Source organism: Scleropages formosus, chromosome 20, assembly GCF_900964775.1.
Source record: "Scleropages formosus chromosome 20, fSclFor1.1, whole genome shotgun sequence".
Taxonomy (NCBI): Eukaryota; Metazoa; Chordata; class Actinopteri; order Osteoglossiformes; family Osteoglossidae; genus Scleropages; species Scleropages formosus.
In genome coordinates this window covers 7,592,649-7,616,599 of record NC_041825.1, presented here as the reverse complement: position 1 = coordinate 7,616,599, position 23,951 = coordinate 7,592,649, and the positions used below count along the sequence as shown (strand labels likewise).

The 23,951-nt window shown below is 44.3% G+C and overlaps 1 protein-coding gene across 2 annotated transcripts in view; it reads left to right on the top strand.

Annotated features, from left to right (window-relative positions):
• Window positions 1–23,951, top strand: part of sdk1b (sidekick cell adhesion molecule 1b) — a 293,093-nt gene that overhangs the window by 132,284 nt on the left and 136,858 nt on the right. For both annotated transcript variants that reach the window (XM_029246761.1, XM_029246760.1), the window contains exons 2-4: window positions 2,215–2,374; window positions 7,120–7,226; window positions 7,859–8,006. In XM_029246761.1, coding sequence (XP_029102594.1) covers window positions 2,215–2,374; window positions 7,120–7,226; window positions 7,859–8,006 — 415 coding nt within the window. The remainder of the gene's footprint in view (window positions 1–2,214; window positions 2,375–7,119; window positions 7,227–7,858; window positions 8,007–23,951) is intronic.

Genomic DNA, 23,951 nt, shown 5'->3' with positions numbered 1-23,951 from the left:
TCACCAGCACTTGGGTCATGCCTCCTGTCTCCTAGCGTTTGATTTTGACAATAGTGGTTCTAGCCATTTGCGTTCCAATCCAAGTACCCAGGTTCGAATTCCACCTCCTACTCTGGTACCCTCATGTGAGCTGCTTACTTTGAATCAATGCACTAAGAATTTCCCAGCTGTATAAATGAGTGAATAATTGTCAGTAGCTGATTTTACAAACCTCACACTGTAAATCACCTAGGAGGGAAGTTTGAGCTAAATTAATAAATAATAGTTCAGCTTTGTTTGAGAGCAGTTGAAAGCTTGTCTTGCAGTGCAGTCATTTAATACACACACAGTAAACACCTAAATTCTGGCGTGATATTCAGGAACCCCAGGAATTGCCTTCTTAGGTCTAATAATATTAGAAATATATTAGAGTTTTAGTACTAATATTACTTTTTTGTAGTTGTAGATAAAACTTAAATTCAGATGAGGCCTTACCCTGTCTAGAAGACAACCTTTTTATTAGCCAATTATTCTGTAAGTTTTACGAATATAGAATGTTAAATTGGGAAGACGAGAGTAATACTGGCGAACGGAAGGGACCTTTCCCTGGTGCAAGGCCCACGAGCTGTTCCCGTTTGATATCCCTCAAGAGCTTGGTTAAAGTCCGAACACTTTCCCGATGCACTTTGGTTCACGTCTAGGTGACTGAAGTTAATTTGTCCCAATAGCCGTGTCCATTGGCATGTTCCAGCAGTTCCACTAATCTTGCCGCTGCACACTCTGCCTTCCGCCATTACGCCGGGCTGAGTTAATGACAGGCCTGACACAGATAGAGGAAACCTGCAGGGAACACAGGGCAATCCATCAAGTCCAAATCTGCAGCCAGGACGGGCACGGCGCTTCTTCTCCGCTTCCTCAAAGGGAGAATCGGCTATGGCTTCTTTATACGTTTAATAAGGACGCGTCTCTCTTTGTGGTCCACAGTGGCAAGGAGATGCCTTTTTCTTCCCCCCTGTTTTGTCTTCAGAAGTGCAAAGGGAATATTGAATTACCTGCAGTAACTCTGAAAATTACCTGTTTGGTGTCGGACCGCGGAGTCCTTTTTTCTTAACGAAGGCAATGCGGCCCTTCGGGTTCTCTTGTAGTTTATGCCTTTTATTTGCTGCTCGTCGCAAACGGGAGCCCTGGTGGGCCCTCGGCCGCCTCCGCTTTGCTCCTGGTAATTATGGGATGGCTAAAGTTGGAGGGAAATGGATTTCATCATCAAAGGTGGAAAAGCTTCTCATAGAAATTAAGCCCAAATGGAGTCCTCCATCCCGCTGCTTTGCTGAGTGAGATCATTCCACAGGACCTCCGTTGTTCGCTGCAGTGTAATATCAGCACAGTTCTCATCTTCTAGGGCACCTTCCTCCTACCTTCTTAGCCACCAGTGCTATAGTCACCAGGAATGCCTGCTTTTCAACCTCCGGGTTGCTGGTTTCGGCCCCGGCGAGGCCTCCCTAGTACCTTTAAATGAGCTGCCGAAGTGTAGTGCTGCATTTTGCAGTGCCGGGCTGTGCGCTCGGATGAGGGTTCGACTCCAACTTGGCCAGCTCCAGTTTCCTCCCGCAGTCCAAAGACATGTTTCAAGTGAACTGGTGACTCCTAAGTTGGCCAAATGCGTGAGCGCACGAGTGTGTGTTTTACATTGCTGTGAATGTTTGTAGGCAGTTTAATGCTGCAGATCCGGCACTGTAAGCTGCCTTAAACAAAGGCGTCAGCAAGACAAAGGCTGGATGCGTTGCTTTGGAGAGAAGCGTCTGCAAAATGAATAAATGTGGGTATAAACTGCTTCTGTAAAATGTCCAAGTGTTTTAATGGGTAATACTGTAAGACAGAGTGGATAAAAACACATTGTCTAAGCAGGGAAATAAGAACAATGAAGTAAGCTACAAATTAAAACTGTTGACATTTCACAGTGATGTGTACATTTTGTTTTATAAAGGGTCAGCTCAGCATATACCATCCAGGACGCGGGACTGATGGCACCTAGCATTGAACCTTTAAAGAGTAATAGCTGCTCACTGGAAAAGCTATACATTAACAGTGTTTATTCATTGCTCTAAATCATGGTATCTCAAAAGGGCCTTTCAGCTTCTCCCTGATTGGTAGCTAAGAGCACGGCCACCGGATCAATAGCTCTGCCACTCAAAGCCGGCGCTTCAGCTAACTCATGATTTCCCCCGTGTCTTCCAGACGACGTGGCACCATATTTCAAGACAGAGCCGGGCGCTGCGCAAATCCACCTGGAGGGCAACCGCTTGGTGCTGACCTGCCTGGCCGAGGGCAGCTGGCCGCTGGAGTTCAAGTGGATGCTCAATGGCACGGATGTCACCGCCTTTTCTCCCGAGTACAAGTAAATGGCCTCTTGGCTGTTCATTTCTGGAGCAGACTCACTGCCGCATCCATCATCATGCCCGGATACACCATACTTAGATTACAGTTTCCTTTCTGTATCGTCACACAGACTGCTCAGTAGCTGCACAGCATAATACTAAAACTCAACGGGAAGGTAAACACGGTGTTACCGGAAAAGGTTTTTTGTTGTCGCTTGCAGTTTGATTGGAATCGCATCATCACACTTCGTTCCATACGCTAAGCAGAAAGAACACGAACCGCCTTGTCCGGATCTTGTTGGTTTTGCTTGAAAGTTGTGTTTGTATGCTTGCGGTGTCGTCGAAACACAGCACAGAAAGAAGTCGACCGCACGTTCTAAGGCCTTTATGCAGCAGCGAGTCAGATGCAACGCATGTATGTGCTATGAAATGCTAGATGGGGATAGTGTATGGGTGAAGGATATAGCTTGTATCCTTTTGGTAGTCCGAGACCTGCTCTTAGCCCTGGTATAATAATACCCTTGGGCAAGGTATGTAACCTCAATTGATAGAGAAGGAATACGCAGCTGTGAAAATGTGGAAAAATGTTACTTTCATAAAAGCATAAGCTAAACATCAAGAATAATAACAGAGGTAACAATAATTGTAATAATAATAATAGGTTGTGGAAGGGTCCACAACAGCAAAGCCAACAGAGGTTTGGAAAAATGGCCACCATATTGGGGTGAAGGGCAAGTCAAGAGAGAGGCTCAGCCCTGTAGCGGAGTCACACCAGGTCGGTAAAGAGTGAATATGTTATGTCTGTATAATGTAGACAGATTAGCGAGACAGAGTAAGGCTTGTGTTCTGCTACTGTTGTCACTACTGCACTTGTCTCCGTGTGAAGGTCACGCAGGAACGTGCCAAAGGTGAGTACCAGGGCCTTCCTGAACACTCCCTTCACGTCAAGGGATTTTAGTCACGTTGCAACTCTGTGGTTTCACACTCACTCTCACGCTGCTGCTATTTTTGCCAAATGCAGGGTAACTGTAAAGGACGCACTTTACAATGCACGCGCTTTAATTCCGATACGGGACCTGCTGGGAACACGATTGAACTGATAGTCCTCTCGCTGGCCGTGAGTGCTGTTCCCAACCGTTGTTCTACACCGCAGCCCTTTTCAGCATATCGCTTCAAAGTGTCTGAGCTCATAACCCGCAGTTAAAGCGGCCGAAGCGAAAAATGTCACGGACTCTGGCGGCTCAATGCTTCGGATCCGACTGGCGATGAACGAAGTGGCACCCCGCTAATGGGGAAACGCTGCTATTTTTCAATGTCATTTAAGATATACCTCTCAATACGCTGGTGAATGTAAATGTCAGAGGACCCCAAGGTCACATTTAGTAATTGCTATCAGATAAGTCCTGTGTTTACATTCTGACAATATTGTCTTATGAAGTATTAAATGGAAATTACAGAAAAAATGTTGCCAGTAATTTTGCATTCACATTAGGCTACATGTAATGTAATTCTTGCCTCAAGTTTCAGGGTTATTCAACAAAATCATATATCTCACCCTCCATTTACATGTTATCACTTTGCCACGCGGTCATTATGTAACCCTTTTCACTTTTTAATATAATCAGTTAATTGTTAGAATGGTAGTACCAGTGTTTAGTACTTGTGTATGTAGTATCTTTTTGTATTTAAGTAGTCTGTATTAAAGAAACGTGGTTTTGAATTTTTTGATTTTTAAAATATTTTTTAATAGTAGAAGGATCAGATATAAAGTACATTTAATCAAAGGTGTCTAATCGGGAGTTTTATTTTGAACTACACTAATAGTTTTGTTTTGTATTCACACACACACACACACACACACACACACACACACACACACACACACACACACACACACAGACTGCCTGGAACCACTTGTCCCAAGCAGGGTCGTGGTGAGCCGAAGCCTAACCCGGCAACGCAGGGCCCAGGGCCGGAGGGGGTGGAGACACACCCGGGGCGGGACGCCAGTCCGTCGCATGGCACCCCAAGCAGGACTCGAGCCGTAGACCTGCCAAAGAGCAGGACCCAGCCAAACCCACCACGCCACCGCACCCCCCATGGTTTTGTATTCACTATATGTTTATCTACAAGCGTTGGAAGGAACTGAAGAGCGGAAAATAAAATGGTTTTAATGCATTCGCGGAATTAGAGTACTAAGGATGAAATTTGATTGTACTTAATGTCCATTGGCTTTAACTCATGATACTTTCTACTACTGTGAAGGCTGGCCGGCCAAGGCCAAATGATGTCTAATGGAAGATATTAACATGAATCAGATAAGTGGACTTCCCTCCTTTCAGATGTTTACTTATGACTGAAGTAAGAGCACTGGTTCAGAGCCTCTGTCAAGCTTGAGGAATATCCCAGAAATGAAATTGACAATGTTGCCGGAAAACCTTCATCAAATTCAGATGTGTTTTATAGAGAAATGGGGGGGGGTGTTAATTATCTTTAGTTGGCTAAGCAGTAAACAGGCAAACCATTTTCCTGCTGTTATAAAGTACCCAGGTTGTCTGTAAACTACAGGTTTAGTGTGGTAGCATTCGAGCGCAACTCAGCGTGCTGCCTTCGCTCCTCCCGTTTTTGGCTGGGACTTCAACTGTGCATCTCCGTGAGGGAGGGGCACGTAATCCTCTGCATGTCAAACCTAGTGGTGTTATAATTGTTTGCTTGCGATAATGCGCCGCTTGGCAAAGGACACAGCTGATCCGCCTTCTCAGCAGGACTGCCCTTCAAACTGAGATTTTGTCAAGGATAAAACACTTGAATGAATGCTTGAATGACCAGAATATATTCACATAGAGCAGTAACTTATTATTATAACTTATACTGAACAGTGTAGCGCAGGGTACATAGACAGTACTCTACGTCTTTTAAATGAATTGTTTAGTTAAAGAGGAGTAGTTAGCCTTTTCACTTTTTACAGTTATGTCTTTAGTGAATGTCATGTAAATTATAAATAAATGTAAATGTACGTCGCTTTGGAGAAAAGCATCTGCTAAATGAATGAATGTAAATGTAGACGGGGGCGTGCGGTGGCACAGTGGGTTGGACTGGGTTCTGCTCTCTGGTGGGTCTGGGGTTCGAGTCCCGCTTGGGGTGCCTTGCGACAGACTGGCGTCCCGTCCTGGGTGTGTCCCCTCCCCCTCCAGCCTTATGCCTTGAGTTGCTGGGTTAGGCTCCAGTTCCCTGCGACCCTGTATGGGACAAGCGGTTCAGAAAATGTGTGTGTGTGTAAATGTAGATGTAGTGAAAATCTTGGTTCTGGATATGTGTATGATAAGGCTATAATTTGCTGTTCATGTTGCAAAATATTCCCCCAGTGAAAGGGCTTTCATTAAAAATGCACTATTTTTATGGTAAAGAAAAAAGAATCACATGTACACTTTTACCTCAACTTGTGTACATAGCTGGGACTGGAAGTCATTTCATAACCAGGAATTGTCTGTATGCCCCCTCCCACCACCATGTCACAGTCAAAAAAATAAATAGAGCTTAATAATGACTTCAATTTTTGTTCGCAGGGTTGGTACTGGTACGAACATCAGAGAAAACTGAAATGAACTGAAAATTTCCTAAAGGATTTCATTTTTTTTATTTCAATCAACAGCTTATATCGTACAGAATGTCAGTGTCCCTTTACTAAAGAAAATGAGCATGAGGCAGAATACGACACAGACACCAGTTTATTATTTTTTCTAAACTGAAAGCTTTAAAGTTAGGGCTTCTTTAAGAAGACTGAAAATAAAAATAAATCTACAACCTCCTGTTCAAGGTATTGTGTAATGTGAGATGGTGCCTCGTTCCTCCATTAGGTGTCACAAGACAATGAAACAGTGGACAATGAAACAGTGGAGTGAAAGGAGGAAGCACTGCAGTATAATGGGGAATTGTGTCAAAATAGTGTAATAATGGAACGTTTTCTTGGTTTCTGGATGTAAAATTACACTGACTATAATCGCTCAGTGAAGCTTCCGCTCCCTTTCCCCTTTCTCCTTGCCGAGTGTTTTGCTGCCCCTAGTGGTGGAATGTGAAAATGCAGTCTGTTTTCGCCCTGCAACTGAGAAATTTTTTATAGTAAATTGGTGAGGATTGGTTAGTTGTTTGTAAAACAAGGCACAGATGTATTGGAAATGGGGACAAAGCATAGTTTAAAAACATTTTCCAGCATTAGATCTATAAATTAAATTGATATAGTTCGTTTTAATTTTCACTGGGTAAATGAAACTACCCCAGCAAATAGCAGTCAGTACGCATTTTTATGGCTGACCATGGAGCTGTGTGTGATTAGAAGTTTATTGAATGAATATCAGGATTGAAACCATGTTGAACAGAATTCAGTAATGACTTAATTGCATTTACATTTAGTCCATTCACAGATGCTTTTCTCCAAAGCGACGTACATATCATAGAAAATACAGTGTGTGCACTACATTAGCAGAAAGATGATTAATTTTTAATTAATTATCAAATTATGTCAAACGAGAATGATCTTGGTCCACTTATATATATATAATTCTATGACAAAGAGAGAGTTCATTAACTTGATTCTTCCCAAAATTTTGCCAGAACTGAATAAATGGATGAGAAAGTGACACAGCACATGTGCCACTGAGCATCCTCCAATTAAATGAATGGGTGGCCTTGTCACTTGGTGAGTGCATCTGTTGGATGCTTCAGAGTATGGTCAGCTCACCTCACCTCCCCCATCCCTTCTCCACAGGTACACTATCCCATCCCTGCAGCGATCCCACGCTGGGTTCTACCAGTGCATCGTGCGAAACAGGATGGGGGTGCTGATGCAGAAGAGGGCAGAAGTACAAGTAGCATGTAAGTGCGAACTGGGTGGTTGTGTGAAGTGCTACACGATCAGCCTGATGTTGCAAGAGGAAAGTGTGGCGAAGGGAGCCTCTCCAGCGTCACACACGAACACACGAGCGCTCTGAAACACGTGCACATAAGCCGAGCAGACATCCGGCAGTAGTCACAGTTTCTTTGAATGCCATTGTGCCATTAGCATCACAGTAGTTTTAGATGACATTTTATCAACTCCTGGGTATTCAGAGTTTATTTTTAAAACCACACCTTCTGTTTTCAGGACAACCTGTCTTTTCCCCATCGTCTTTCTTTTCAACCTTTCTGAGCATATGAAAGAATATCAAAATAGGGTAGAAATCTATTTTTCGTTTTCCTAAAGAAAATATTAAGAACAATTAAATGTACAATCTTATTTTAAATTTGAAATTAATACAGAAATGCCCGTATTAAAATATTTGGATTGAAAATTATGGTATCATTACCAAATGGCTTTCTTTTATCTACCATTGCATTGTTTATAATTATACCTTTCCTGTCAAAAATTCTTTATTTCTCTCTGCTCATAAGAGAATGCTTTTAACGTTATATGCTTTGCTAAAGATTGTCAGCTCAGTTAATGCAGCAATGTTCTCTTCTCTGGCCAGACATGGGCAACTTTGTGGAGCAGGAACAGAGGAAGACAGTGGCACAGGGGAAGGCCGCTGTCCTCAACTGTCCGGTGGTCCACAGCTTCCCCCGCCCGCAGGTCACGTGGTTCAGGGATGGCTACAAGATCATCCCCAGCGAAAAAGTGTGAGTGGATTACGGGGGTGGGGCGTGCGGGGGCCGGGATACCAGCCACAAATGTACCGATGACAGGCAGCGCCAGCACGTCGTACAGTGTGTTACCCCGCATTGTCAGAAACATACAATTAATGGCTCCTTCCAATTGTCCTTTAATCTGGGCACGGTGTTTTTCCATTGCTTTTGTCTAATTAGTAGCTTTCCCACACAGAGACGGCGGCGGCAGGGATGATTTGCCTTTGCTGCTCAAGAGTCTCTTTATTCAGAGAAGGAGCAAATCAGAGGCGCTCCTTATCTGGACAATTTAACAGCTCGGCGTCTCTCTCTTTTACTTTTTCCCTCTCACCAGTTTTGTATTGATCTGAAAAAGTCTTGATTTATTAAGCAGAGAAAATTAAAATTGCACCATATTATGAAGGGTTAATTTTGGAGTAAGTGTAAAATTTAAAAAGTAGAGTATTCGAACTTGGGTCCTTATACGGAGATTGGACCGGCTCTCAGCATCCCCATCGTTGAGGTTGCGTGTGTGTGTAATGGAAGAAGAGCACGTTATGTCTCACTTGAAGACAGCATCATCAGGAAATAGGCAGCGTAGTGTTTAAAGCTGCTGCCTTTGCACCCAAAAGGTCACGGGTTTCAATCCCACCTTCAGCTGTTGTACCCCTGAACACGATACTTACCCTACGTTGCTTTCGTAAAATTGCTCGGCTGTATAAATGGGGTAAAGAATTGTAAGTAGCTTACCATTGTCAGCCGCTTTAGAGAAAAGCATTGGCTAAATCAATAAATGTAAGTGTAAATCAGGTCGCATGTCACGTTACACACACCCATGGACACACAACATGAACCCCTGAAACAACTGTTAAAAGGTGTTCTTGGTGTGTAGAGCAGGATTTGGGCCACCTCCATCACTAAAGTACATACAGATAATCTGTATTTCAAGATATATAATTGCAGATCATAATCACGCTGATGTGGCTGTATGATTATGAAGTCAAGGTCAAGTTGTGAACAGATAAGCATAATGGTAGGGCTTTTTTTTTTTAACTGTCTGCTGCAGTGGTATTGGATAATGTGGCCTTATTTCAGAAAAAGAAGTTTGCAGTTGGGGTATCTTACTAGGGCAGTGATTGTAAATAGACAACATTGTTGTTATGAGCCGTGTCCAAATGGTAACTATTTAGATAAGGGCTGTCTCTTCGCTAGCGAACACCTCCCCCGCCGCCCCCTCCCAGGACACTTAGGTATTACCCTTACAAGTGTGAATGAAAGTAGCACATGTGTCTGGCTTTGTGACTGTCACAGCATCTCAATAAGTAAAACCCAGATCAAAGGGATATAATACGCAGCCACCCATCAGCAGCCTCTTGCTCCGCTTTCAGGATGACAGTACAAGAGGAGGAACAATTGCCCCAGGTCTTGCGTCAAAGGATTCAAAGCCAGCGCTTGTCTCGCCCGAGAGAACTCAAGTTTCCAGATTGCGTCGTCGGCCTGTCAGGGCCCCGGGGACATCACGCCAGTTAGGTTCCTGCTTCGTGCAAGTAGTGTGTGTGAGGGGGTTCCAGGGGCCAGCCGCGCACCTCGGACAGAACCGCTGGAGATGAGATGGGGCAATTGCGTCTCCAGACAATAGGCCATTACGTCCATGGATGTGATGTCATGTCCTTAATTGGTCTGTGGCGAAAGAGAAACAATGCAATCAGCTTAGCTGGATAAAAGCACACGACAAATGGCTCAGAAGATTCCCCCAGAAAGACTTTAGAGAAATGGGCCTGTACTTCTGCGTTTGTACCAGATGATGGAACGGACAGCCCTTTGCTGGCACATAGATTAAATGTGAGGGATTGTTGTGCAGGAGATCAATAGTCATTTTGGAATAAGGTGAATGAGCTGAAATCTCCCTCGGCGGCTCCTGATGGCAGGTGCTTTCGTTAATTATTTAGTAAGTACCATTAATGTAAAATAGATAATACTTAAAATTTATTTTCAGTAAATGAGGGCCTGCTTGTCTTCCACTCAGCTGTAGGCTTTTTTGAAATGTCCACGCATTTCACGCTTCTGGGGGAATGCATTGCAGACAATGTGATATTTCCTTCATTACACATCCGCCACCCACCCCACCCCCAAAACCAAAGCTCCACCCACATGATAGAGAAGTTTCGCTGCTTGGATGTGAGGCTTTCGCTTGTAGGCGAGCTGCGTGTCCCGGATTACTGTCGCCCCACTGTATTAATCTGTGTCCTGTGAGACGCGGACCAGATGGCTCCCCACATCCGCAGAGAACACAGCGATGATGTGCTTTATGAAGATATCGATCCGGCTGAGATCAACGCTCCAGATGCAGCCCAAACACTGTCGCTGCCCTCGGACAAAGCTGCACACGCATGTTGTTAGCGGGTTGTTGGCGTACTGCGGGTGTCCTCTGAGCCGCTTTGTCTTTCCAGGCACACAGCTGAGACGTTACGTGGTAATGATTACTGAACGGCTACTGAATTACGTGCTTTAATGCGATGAATACATCTTTGAGGACAGTTGTTCGAGTTTGCATCCACTGACTACTGCGGTCGATCAGCATAATATATTGTGATTGTACTCTGATAGAAAAGTAAAGTAACCATATGTATGGTGATACCCTTTGCATTGTGCAAAGGTGCATATCCTTTGTAAAGAATTGGAACCAAATTTGTCTATGTAAATCTGTCCATGGGGCCAGGGTTCAGATAATGAAGCTGTTCCCTTCATTTCTAAAGGTAAAGTTATTAATCTGTTACTGGATGGACACAAATTCACTGAAAAATGACCAGTAACATTACACATCCATCCAGCATTACACATCCATGTTCCTCCTTAGGGGGGCGCGGTGGCGCAGTGGGTTGGACCAGGTCCTCCCCTCCGGTGGGTCTGGGCTTCGAGTCCCGCTTGGGGTGCCTTGCAACGGACTGGCGTCCCGTCCTGGGTGCGTGTGCGTGTCTCCCCCTTACGCACTGTGTTACCGAGTTAGGCTCCGGCGACCCTGTATGGGACAAGCAGTTCAGATGGTGTGTGTGTGTGTGTGTGTGTGTGTGTGTGTGTGTGTGTGTGTGTGTGTGTGTGTTCCTTCTTATCACACTATTTGCCCATTTTATTCACATTCGTGAGGCAATACTGTACTGTCAGTGTACATTGATGTGACTGAAGTGATGTGTTACGGATATTCTGCTTAAAGAGTTCCACAGATGCTTGGAGACGGTAGCATGGGATTAATTTTTAACTTTGTCATCTGTTTAAGGAACGCTTGAATATAGTAGGCATAATTTAAATGGAATATCTAAGTGGAAAAGAGAATAGCAACAGAGTGCACTATGGGCTTAGTTTATAAATGGAACAAGGGCTTTGGCTATGATGTAAAGTATTAAAAAATACGTAGGAAAACAAATTCCGCGGCACTGAAAATAAGGGTGTGCACAGAGAGCACACTGCAGCGTATGTTGAAAAAACAGAAACCAAGATACATCCATTCCAAGCATCCTGAGTGTATACAGACAGCTGGTTGCATGTTCATCCGATGGGAATAGTTATCGATCTAAACAGCTGTTTGGATTTTCTTCCACTGGGAGTAGTTCCTGATCAGAGTGGGGCCAATCTGACCAGAAATCTGCACTCCGGGGTTGAGCGATTCACATTTTTCACGTCCGGATTGCCGAGTCTCCCTATACTGAGTATCTGTATATGAGGGCAATGGTTTTTGTCATGGGTGGTGTGGTGGCGCGGTGGGTTGAACCGGGTCTTGTTGTCTAGTGAGTCTGGGGTTCGAGTCCTGCTTGGGGTGCCTCGTGAGACGTCCTGTCCAGGGTGTGTCCCCTCCCTCTCTAGCCCTATGCCCTGTGTTGCTGGGTTAGGCTCTGGCTCCCCACCAAGCAGCTTCAGACTGTGTGTGTTTGTCATTGATCTTATGGGTATTTTTTTTAAAACAAGCTCCATAGTCCCCTAGGCTGTCATATAATGTATTTAAATAAGCTCCCTCCCACCTGTTCACTGTAAAATGTGCGCTTATCTGTGCTGGGGTAAATGCCTTAACGGGAGCCTCAAATTAGTTTTGTCTTATTTGTTCGTGCATTTGCTTGTTTACGTAAAATTGGTATATTTAGTCATTTATAATTGAAAGGAGTAAGTTTTAGTTTGCATTTCATCTTTGAAAATGGCTTTTAAATGTTTTTTTCCTTCTTTTATTCTGTGACTTCATTACAACCCCTTAAAAAGGTTGTAAAAATAAATATTTAAAACATTCTTTTGTGGTTTTTTCTATCACATCACAAATGTATATTGTTTGCTAGATGCTATGTTTGTGTGTAATTGTCTTTTCTCTGTTTTCAAATAACATTTTTCAAATGTCATTTGTCTGTCATTCACATCTCCCATTTTCCTTTTTTCTTCTGAATGTTTTAAAAGTGCTTTTCTGTTGACTTTGTTGCACTGTGAAATACTCTTAGTAATTAGCATTTTCTTTTGAAACACAATAACATTTATATGAATAAGTCTCCTTGCCGAAATCAGTAATGTACTTCATGTACAACAGATTTCATTTAAGTCAGTTGCCAGTAACCCCTGGGAGAATGAGGATTATTCAGAGTTATGTAAAATGTGGCTTTTAATTATGAATTAATGAGGTTTGGGGGCACGTTTCCGCTGTTTTGTCAGAGGGGATTCGCCTTTCCCGATTTCAGCGGGTTGAGGCTTGGTGTCGTTAATCCGACAGGGCCTTCCTCCTCCGGCCCCAGAGCAGTAAACCTCCTCTCGTCTCTGCACTGCAGACACCCTGCAGCCTCCTCTCATCCATGCCACTTTCTATTTCCTGGTCTGCGTCCGCGGCTAAACCACCACTAGTGTCTCGCACGTCCTGCAGACTGCTGTAGATCACACATGTTGTATCGTTTCTCATTTTGACGAGTACACTTCTATAGAAATGGCTACGAAGTATACCGGTTCATTTGTGAATGTGGTTTTATTTATTTATTTAAAAAAAAAAAAAAAAAACTTCTCCTTCGCAAGAATAGCTCAATTTTTTTTTTTTTTTTTTTTTAAATGATTGTCGCGGGGGGCGCGGGGGCGCGGTGGCGCAGTGGGTTGGACCACAGTCCTGCTCTCTGGTGGGTCTGGGGTTCGAGTCCCGCTTGGGGTGCCTTGCGACGGACTGGCGTCCCGTCCTGGGTGTGTCCCCTCCCCCTCCGGCCTTACGCCCTGTGTTGCCGGGTAGGCTCCGGTTCCCCCGTGACCCCGTATGGGACAAGCGGTTCTGAAGATGTGTGTGTGTGTGATTGTCGCAGGAAAGATCTTTCAACATAGTTAGAGCAAGGAGAACAGTGGCACAGCTGGCACAGCTGGTAGTGCTGGTTCCTCACATCTCTTGGACTGTGGTATTTGGTCTGGGTTTGAATGTGTCTGTGGAGTTTGCATGTTCTCCGCATGTTCACATGGGGTTCCTCTCACAGTCCAAAGACCTTCATAGAAGAAGGCAGTAGTAAACCACTTTCGTACCCTACTTTACTGTAAAACCCATCTGAGTGATTGCCATGAGTCAGTGCCACTTCAACTTGATGGCACTTAACCCTCATCTTAAATCTAACAGAAATCAGAATTTAAACTGCAGTATTTTGTTATATTTGATCATCACACATTTTTCACAGATGAAGAGGTGATGATACTTGCTATGTCATCCAGAAAAAATCTGTGCCGGCCTCATCCGTTTCTTTAAATGAAGCTTAATCGATTCAAATACTACCACCCACAAGTGAAGCAATCATAATGTGGTGGGATTTCTGGTCAGAATCGCCTGCCAAATTAAACACTTTTTTCTTTTCAACATTGGCCTTAGATATGGGAATAAATATTCACAGTGCAAAGATGGGTAAAAACAGTCTTAACTCTGGATTTCTTGGCAAGTATTTTAGCACTCAAGCAAGCCTTTCAGTGGGCCAGCAAAAATGACAGTAACCTATTTTTCCTCATAGATTTAGGCTAATAAGCTTTGTTGAGCCATCTGCTTTGGAGAAGCTAATTGATTTCTTCTCCCGTTAAAAAGGTGCTTGACAAATGAAGAAAAATGATATATGGAGTGCGGCAGATTTCTCTCCAGACAGGCAACGGGAAAAATGGGAGCTGAATGACTGAGGTTCTTTGCCCGCTGTTATGAGGATTGGCAACTAGAACTCGAACTTTCAAGAGCAGATGTTGTTTGTGACGGTCTCCTGTGGGAGCCCCTAGAGAGTGCGCTTTCAGAATTAAATCGCAGTATCTGGCCGGATGTCTCCCCTCCTTCGGCACCGCACACCTTCGCGTTCTTCCTCAGACGACCCAGATAATGGAAACATATTGCATGATCATAATTTAAAGCACGGTCATGATCTGTGAACGTGGGTGTACGTTGGCGACACCAACCTTCTGTTGAGATATTTTTAGTGTTTGTTCTATATTGATTTATAGTACAAAGCTATTTCACTGAATACACAGCAGTTGAAAGCTTCGTAGACGGTAATTAAATTTTCCAGCTAATTTCAGCTAATTTTCCAGGAGGATGCCCTGTAAATTATATGTACAGCAACTTGTTAAATATCCTGTATCACTTAAACACCATGTCCGTATCAGTCATATTTCAGAGATCAATAAGAGAAGAAAGTATTTTCTAATAATTTTGAACTGATTAAATAATATCTCTTGTACACCAAACTGTTTCCATTGCCTGGGAAGAACTCCTTTTGGTCTGTTAATGCTGAGTGAACAATAAACTGGTGGAAGATTATAAAGGCCCCCACTTTGTTATCAGAGCTTAGTTCCAAATCCCCTGCATAGTTTTTTGTTTTCGCTGTTCTGTGTCGTTTCTGTATGCTAGCAGGACAAGCGAGATCGAATTTGCTGACGTCACGGTTGATTTTGTCTAATGTCAACTAAAAAATTTCACTTTCACTTTCAAATTTCAATTTAATGGAAAAGTCCTGTGGCTGTTGTTCAATTTTTTGCTCCGCGTTGCTGCCAAACACAATGATTCTTGCGTCTTGAAGCCGAAATAAAGTTGGACGTCTCTACTTCATCCTTTACTTCATGCTCATGATGCAAACAATTCCCCAGTGATGAGAACACAGCAGCAGAAGAAAGTGTCGTGAACAGGTCCAGCATAGATTGCAGCTATCAGTGTCATTCATTTTCTAGCTAAACATTACAGTTTTGTGCCCTGGTTCTGTTCACACATTTAAAAGTGAAATATGTGTGTGCTTTGCTTTTTAATTCCATTTTATGATTTAAACACTTAAATCCCTCTCCTTCACCTTTTACTGAGAGTAAAGAGATTAAGCATCTTCAGTCTCTCGTTGTGAGGGATTTTCAGAGTAGCCTTTTGCTTCTCGACTTTTTCCAGAGCCTCAGTATCTTGTGAGCGATGAGTTTTGTCAGTCCTTTTGGTAGTTGTGTGATGGCAGCATTCAGTACATATAACATATTTGTGTTATATAATTTGTGGTTAAGTTTGTGGAATGATTCAGCACGCAGGAAATAACGTGGCTTGGACACATAAAGGAATCTGGACATAGTCAAGAGGCTCCTTTTCCTATCAAGCGAAAATCATAACTAAGGGTTCTTCAGGTAATGTGGTAAATGAAGTAGTCTTTAGTGGGAAATTGACTTGCACCCTATGGCAGTGCCCTAGGACAGAATCCCCGCCAGGCCATAGTACATACTTCTGCCATTGGGGCCCATGTGCCACAACTGGTCACTTTACCTACCGTGTGATATGGCTACGGTTCTCCCCCACTTACTCTAAGAAACACTTATGGTCCGAAGGGCTGTGGGCTCAAACAGGCAAATTGTGCCTCTCCAGGCATATTATATTACGTGATGACATTACCCCAACACAGTGTGAAGAAAAGCAGATGGTACGCATTGGAGGAGTCGCGATCCAGTTCTGACCCCTTTTGGGTTCGTTTGGGTGTCATGGTTCAAAGGGAGGAATTATAAATTGGGTATTGTCCTGAGGAGGCTCGCAGTGAACCAGAGCCTAACCCAGAATTATTGGGCACAAGGCTGAGCGGGGTACACCCTGGGTGGGACACCAGTCCATGTCAAGATAGCCAAACCAACACACACACACACACAAACACAGCTATTAACACATTCACATACTACAGGCAATCTAGCGTCACCAATTCACCTGAACTCCATGTCTTTTGACTGTGGGAAGAAACCAGAGCACCTTGAGGAAACCCCCGCAGACACAGGCAGAACATGCATACTCCACGTAGACTGAGCGTGAATCAAACCCTCGTCTTCTCGTACGAACCAGGCGCTTTGAGACGACAGTGCTACTTGCTGCACCACTGTTTTGCCAAATTAGGTATTTCCTTACCAGTCAAGTGAGAGGAAAATCAAGTAAAACAGAGGGGGGAAAAAACTCAGTGTGTGTGTGCAGCTACTGGTGTGATTTATACTGGTTCATATGGTGGAATGTGACAAATTGACTGTACTCTAGAATCATGTGCCTGCATCCAAATCTCTTCATCTGCATCTGCACTTCTTGTATTGTTCTCTGAGATGTACATCGCTTTGGAGGACAGCGTCTGCTGAATGAACATGTAGGTGTAGATGTAAAATTAAATCACACACACACACACACACACTGGCTGAAACCGCTTGTCTCAGGCAGGGTCACGGCGAGCCGGAGCCTAGCCCGGCAGCACAGGGTGTAAGGCTGGAGGGGGAGGGGACACACCTAGGACGGGATGCCAGTCCACCGCAGGGCACCCCAAGCGGGACTCGAACCCCACACTGAGCAGAGAGCAGGCCCTGGCCAAACCCGCTGCACCACCGCATCCCCCATTTAAAAGTAAATGCAACTGTAAATGTAGGCAATACCACTGGCCCCCTCTTGATTAGCGCCGCCATTTGAGAGGCAGCTGTGCCCACTTTCTGAGTGGACATTTCCAAACCTTGTTGCAACAACAATCTTGTAACTTTCCACAGCTCAGTCCAACAATGCCTCTTGATTTTAGTTCCATCTTTACCGGGCTTTTGTGCTGATTCTGTGCCATGATTGTAATAGTTCACATCACAGTTTTTTTTCCTTTTTTTTTCTTTTTCCACTGTACTGCAGATGAATCAGGTGTTCCTCTGTTGTTCCACCGCCTCTAGAGTTTACAGCTGTTTGGAAGCAGCCAAAGGTGTTGAGGATTCTCCTTCAGTCGTTGGTTGAATTATATGCAATTTACATATGAAGCACCAGGTGATTGCATATTGTCCTCAGAATGACTTCAATCAGGTTAATTGGAATCCAGCTCACACTGGAGCCTTGCAGACTGTCCAGGACTGCAGCACTTTGGCAGTGTCAGCGTTTGGTTGTGTTACCCTTATCCAAGCCCTTATTTGACATTATTTACTAATATGGAATTGAATCCTGCCTTCTGAGCCAGACGCTCCCCTAACCTGTAAACAAGGGAACTTTGCCAGACTTTCTACAGATTCTGCAGATCGTTGAAGTCACCTTTTCAATAACTAGGCGTTATTCTAGGTGCTTTCTAGGTGTTCCATATTTATCTGGTCTGTAGGGGTTAACAAAGTGTTTTTTAATGGTGTAAAAACGAGATGACTGTAAGACCACTGAATGCATTTGGTGTGTGGATGCTTTTTTCTTCTTGAGTAATTATTAAGTGAAGGGTATATGCCTTTGTTACAGACAAGTTTCATATTTGTATTGTGTATATATTGCTTTTCTGAATGTTTGTACTGTGATACAAATTTGGTTTGCATTGTGTTTTGGATAGTGTGCCTCTCAGAAAGGCCTTACTTAAATTTTAGCCTCAGAGAAAATTTTACACTAGGCTGATTTATTACCCCCTGTCCCGTCCGTCCTATAAATGTAATATAAAATTGCTTCTGCATGCTTAAGCCCTTTCTTAAAAACCTACTAATCCACTGTGGAGATATGTTATTCAACAAATCTTGCCTGATTTTCAAAATGTGAATGGCTTTCATGCTAAATATAGCTTTCTTGAAGATCCATTGCTTTTCATTTATAGTTAAAAGTTTAAAAGTATGCAGTCTGCATTGTTAAAGGAAACTGGACGTATGATGATTTGTCTTTTGGTGTCTCATGAGACCCCTTGGTATATTAGCAAAACTATACCAAAATGCATTTTTCCTGTCCTGTTTTTTATGAAGTAACACAATTCTTAAACACAATTCAATAACCGCTTATATTTCCTTGGCATTCCTTTGTCTTTAAACAATACTTCATTTAGAAGGATTTTTAATCTGAATTCTCCCATATTTTGTGCTTCCTCTCATACCAGAAATATTACGGAAAAATTAGAGGTAAAATTGTCCCTTCAGCTACTGGGTATACAGAAATCATTTGCCTCTTGCACCCCTTCGTTCATCCTCTTGCAGTTGTTGAGTAAAGTGAATAGATTATATAGGACTGTGACTCAGTTGTTTTTTTTCAGTTTCACTGGCATTTTGTTGTCTTTTGAAGCTTTGAAGACTGACTGACTTCTGCCAAATATGAGTTTTACTGCTGTCTGCACGTATCTCCAGGACTTTATGCAACGTGACCGAAAACATTCTTCTCACTGGATGCAAAGAAAAAAAACAGTTCAAACAATGCTTTCCTTTGTTCCTCAGAGCTACCGCAGCTTTGGCAAGTGTCCCTTAGCAATTTTGGTCAGAATGTGTAGTGTAGTATGGCCACGATGCATAATCATCACAAAGCTGTGCCAGTGCATCTGTAATGCATGAAAGTGGTAACATTCAAGCGAAGAGTTGGCACTTGTCATCGTTAGAGTCTGCCTAGAAGAGGACTTATCTGGCACCCCAACAAGAATGGCGTTATTAGGAGACAAATGCAAGTGTGAAAGATTTGCATACAATATCTGGCCAGGAGAATATCCATGAAGCCATTGCAGCTTCTTGGGTTCACTTGAATATCTGGCATTTACCACGGAGACACCGGTAAAGAAGGCCGATCGATGTGGGCCTGTCCTCACACTTGAACTCGGCTAGTGTGTCGCTCCATTCCCGGGGTGTTAGCAGTCACGGATCCTTCAAACCAGACTCAGCAGTTATGTAAAATGAGTTAAAAAACATGTAAAGAAAAGAAGAGCCGTCGTACCTGCCGTCTTCATCAGCGGATGCATATTCACCTCAGTTTTCAGTTTCGCTATTGCTTTTGTTTTGTTTTTTCTTTTCTTTAAAACAACTTCGTACTTGTGGTTTAGGTCTGCAGGTTTGTCTCATCGTATCTGAATGCTTGGAGTCAGGACGCTGCCTGGTTCATTGAGACTTTTTAGATGGGAGGCAGGTGGCTTTTCTGTTCCTTGGCAATAAAAGCCAGAGTGCACATTTTTTTGTACAGTACCCAGCGATGGTTTGCTGGCAGTGGTTAAACAGTACGTAGTGCCCTTTGATACAGCTCGGTGAAATCATTTTTTTGGTGACGGGATTCATTTGAATGAGGGAGGGAGCCTGGAGGGCCCCTTTATGAAGTAAATTATGGAAAGCCACCATCAGTCAACCATAGCTTCCACTGGGAGGGTCTGTGCTCCCTGCAGGCCTCCATCCACATTTATCTTCCTCTGCTGCCCTCGCTCTTAAATAAATGAGCCCATAGTCACCTCAGGAGTGGGTGTTCTGAGACTCCATGAGCAGCTATAGTTAGCACAGGGAAAGGGCCCCTTTTTGTGGACTCTCATAAACATGTTCTACAGCTGTGCCACGATGGTTAAGACTCCCTCAGCAGCCAAATTGCATTCATTAAGCGGTCACCAGGACCCGTTGGACTCCAGGGCGTTCAGTTAATGGTGGTGTGTTAACGCAGCGATCCTGCCTCAAACGGGCAGGCACTCCACTGAGTTACAATCAGCCGTGAAGAGTCCCCGTGCATGGGGTGGATGAGGCACCCCACCATGCCATTTACGCCCCTGAAGGCGGAGTAATCTGGTGCGACTTCACCGCCATACATGATCACAGGTCCCCGGGAGTGTGGGAACAGCATCTGGTATTTGTGCGTCACAGGTCCCACGTAGAAATACGTTGTCAGTTTGTTGCTTCTCTGTACCGTGAACGCAATGAAGCGATCGGGGGGGGCTAGAACATGCTGAAGGAGGCGATCCGAATCGATCCGAATCACCAGCAGTGCCCGTCTTCCCCTAACCTTCCAGCATTCTGATCGGCATCAGCCTGTTGTGCATCTACATTTAAGGTCCAGAAGGTGGACTGTGATCTCTCTGACGGAAAATTAGCCACATGGTACACTAGTAATGAAAGGCTTTTAATTGGGGGGGGGGTTAAATTTGTTACGATGCACTCTTGCTTTCCCGCTCCCCAGCCTCTCGAGGCGCACGGGGAATTGCTTTCTGTAACATAATTTGGAGGCCGGCTCACGAGTTACCTCAGCAGATGGATGAACAGTCACTTGCATGATTTGACTTTTAGAAATGATCTCATCTCCTCATCTAATACTGGTAAATTGCCGCTCGGCGAATGACAAAAGCAAACAAACGGGCCAAAGCCATTCACCCTGATGACAAATATGTGCTCTCCTGAAAACAGCCAACTGCCACGAAGGCTAAGTGCGTGACGGGCAAATTCAGAGGAGCGCTGAAGTATGAAATTTTATTTCAAAATGACTTTCATTTAACATTTCTGTATTATTGTACTTAACACCTCTGTGAGGTGGCATCTTTTTAGACGAGGGAATTGGCGGCGCCGATAGGCGACCGATGAAAACTTTGTTGGAGTGTGGCAAATGTCTTTGGAGCGCTTACTCTACAGTGTCTCCGGGATTAATAAGAGGGATTCCTGCGCCCAGAACCGATGCCAGATGCACACTCCGTGGGTCTGTGATGTGTGCTCGGTGCGTTCCGCCTGCAACTTTCCGCGGCACGTTTAGCCGGATGCTACGGAAAACTTCTAAAAGCGTGCGTTTGGACGACGGCTTTCTGCAGCGTTCAGAAGGACTCGAGAGCCAAATTGTCAGAGCCACCAGGGCTGCCCGGATCCTGTGCTGCCGCCTCGGAACGCGAGCCGTAGAAGCGGGACGGTATCAGCCATCTGCGTGCTTATCGCCCATCCCGCCCGGCCCGGTGGGACTCGTTCATCAGATTTATCAGACAAGCCTTTAATGTTGCCGCACTCTCTTCCAGCCCTCATTTCACGCGGCGGAGATGCGCGGGCCTATCTCCCTGTGACTGAGAGCGACAGAAGCGTGTGGGCAGACCGACAGCGATCTGTTCCGAGTGGGGAGATCAAGCTCTCGATTTTGCATCTGACATATTGAAACGTTCAGGCTGGCTTTGCTAGTTGGGCACGAGTGAGACACAGCGCCGTCGGGCCTTAGAGGCTTGACAGAATGTTGCAGCGAGGCTGATTACCTTGGCCTTTGAGACGAGAAGAGAAATAACCACCCCATTAACAAGGGGGGGGGGGGGGGGGGGGGGAGAAATCCTTCCAGGAATAGCCTGTTTTTGTCATTATCATTAGTCACCTGGGTGCTAATTCAAATAGCGGGCTTGAGAGCCAGGATTAGCTGAAGTGATCTGATCTGATCTGATCTGAGCGTTCAGGATTTATGGAATTATATGTGCTGCATTTTTATCCCCGATTTACAGGGAACAACAAAAAAAATTATCTTCAGACTGTCCAGGTGTTCCTGCATCTGTGTGCGATGTGTGTTCAGCCTTTCATTTGATGAGACGCTGCACACGCTCCTATTCATAGCGTCACAAGTAGTTTGTAGCTCTTTGAGCGAAGCGGTCGGCAATTTGCAAAGTATTAAAAGTTCATCGTACGCTGGTGATGTTGCTCCTCATCAGATATTGAACATCATCCTTCTGGTTCCAAGCTCTGTTTTTTGAATGACTCTGAAACTCATCCACAGTTAGTTACAAGTATCCTCAAATGTTTATTTATTCTTTTATTATTTATTTTTATTTAATTTAGCTTTCATTTGAAGTCAGTATTTCATTAATCTGAAAAGCAAGGCTTTTGAAAGGAAAATGAACACTGCCCTCGTGTCCAGCTCCAGGTACGGTGTAAATTACATTTACGTTTCTGGCCATGTGGAAAAACCGTTTAATTAAATAGCGGTGGCGCTCGGACAAAATTCCGAGTCCTGTTTTCCAGGTGTGATGAACGAGCTGATGATTTGTCAACAGCATGAAAGAATGATCTCTCATTTTTTTGTGGAAAATGGGATTAGTTTATATTAGCACCTTTAAGCAAACATGGGAGCTTTACCATATTGCCGCTGAGCTGTTTTATTCCAACTGAGGCAGATCTCTTAAAGTAGCAGTCTGTTTGCAGTTACAGTTCTGCGCAGCATTTGCACACGCGCGCGCACACACACACACACACACACACACACACACACACACACACACACACGCGCACAGTTTTTCCCTTTCATTCGCACGTAGATCTATTTTAGACAGATTGGAATGGGCTTACAGCTTTTGTCCATTTTAATTTCACAGTTTTGTTTTGAGCATGTTGCAGATGCACTTCTGTAACATGTATGCAAATTTTATGCAAAACGAGAACAAGGCAGAACGGAAGCACGGTCCTCCTTCACAATGCGTGTGTAAAGAGCACACAGCGTTTCTGCATGTGGGAGGTTCTGTGCACTCGCTGTTTTGTTCTTTCGGGGTCATGCTGCTACCGTGCTTGGCAGCCTAAGAATAAATAAATAAATAAATAAATAAATAAATAAATAAAAAAAGGACGCACGCGTGCCCCACAGGGCACATTCTCTTTCACATCTGAAACATTATTCTTTTGGCAAGCACGAAACGCTGTTTGTCTGCTGGTGGACCATAAATACTGCAAGTTATTTGATATGCTGGAAAAAGCCGAGGCTTCGGCGGCCTCTCGTTTGTCTGCGCGCGCCGTTTTCCCCGTCGCTCTTGCCACCTACGTGTCCCGTGTCAGCATTACGTTTGGCCCTTCATGTGGAAAGTGACATGAGCGATGCGGATCCCTGACACAAACGGTAGGATCAGAGCGGACCGTCCGCGGTGCCACCGCCGCCGCCGCGTGCTCCTTCGCCGGGCTGTTACCTTCACGTGTGTGTCAGCAGCACCCGCGAGGATGTGTGCCTCTCAGGGTTACTCAGCATGAGGCTCCAATTATTTCTTAACTAGAAAGTGCTGAGCTTTCGTTGGCACAGGACGCTGGACACAAAGAGTGAAGAGAGGGGACATACAGCTGTGTCATTTGTTTTTTTTTTTTTGTTTCTTTCTTTGCTGAGACTCACTAGCTAGCGGTATATTATATCCTCTGTTTTAGGTGCAGGTTTTTGGCCCTTTTTTTCCCCCATCAGTTGTTCTCTTGTATTTTATATACAGCCATCCATTAACAGTTATTAGTCGTTCAGTGCAGGGACACAGTGGACTGGAGCCTATTCCAGAAGCATAGGACGTGAGGTGGGGTGCACCCAGACGGGACTCCGGTCTACTGCAGGACAGCCATACTCACTTTCTGAAACATACACAGCCTGTGGGAATTTATAGAATGACCAGTTCACCTGAAACATATGTCTTTGGACTGTTTGACGAAGGCCAGAGCACCCAGAGGAAAGGCACATGAATACAGGTACCTGGTAGTGTAGTGATTGGAGCTGCTGCTTTTGGTCTCGAAGGTTGCAGGTTCAAATCTAACCTTCAGCTATAGTATCCTTCAACAAGGTACTTACCCAGAATTGTCCCATTACCAATCTGTATAAAAGGGTAAATAACTGAAAGTACTTTAACGTTGTCAGTCGCTTTGGAGAAAAGCATCAGCTCAATGAATGAGTAGAAATTCAATAAGAGCATGCTAGATCCACACAGACTGAGCTGGATTTGGACCTGTTTTCAAATCCAAAGCCTGTGTGCTGTGAGGCACTGGTGCTACTTGCTGTACCACCTTGCTTGCCCATGTTTTCTGTTTTACACTGTTTAC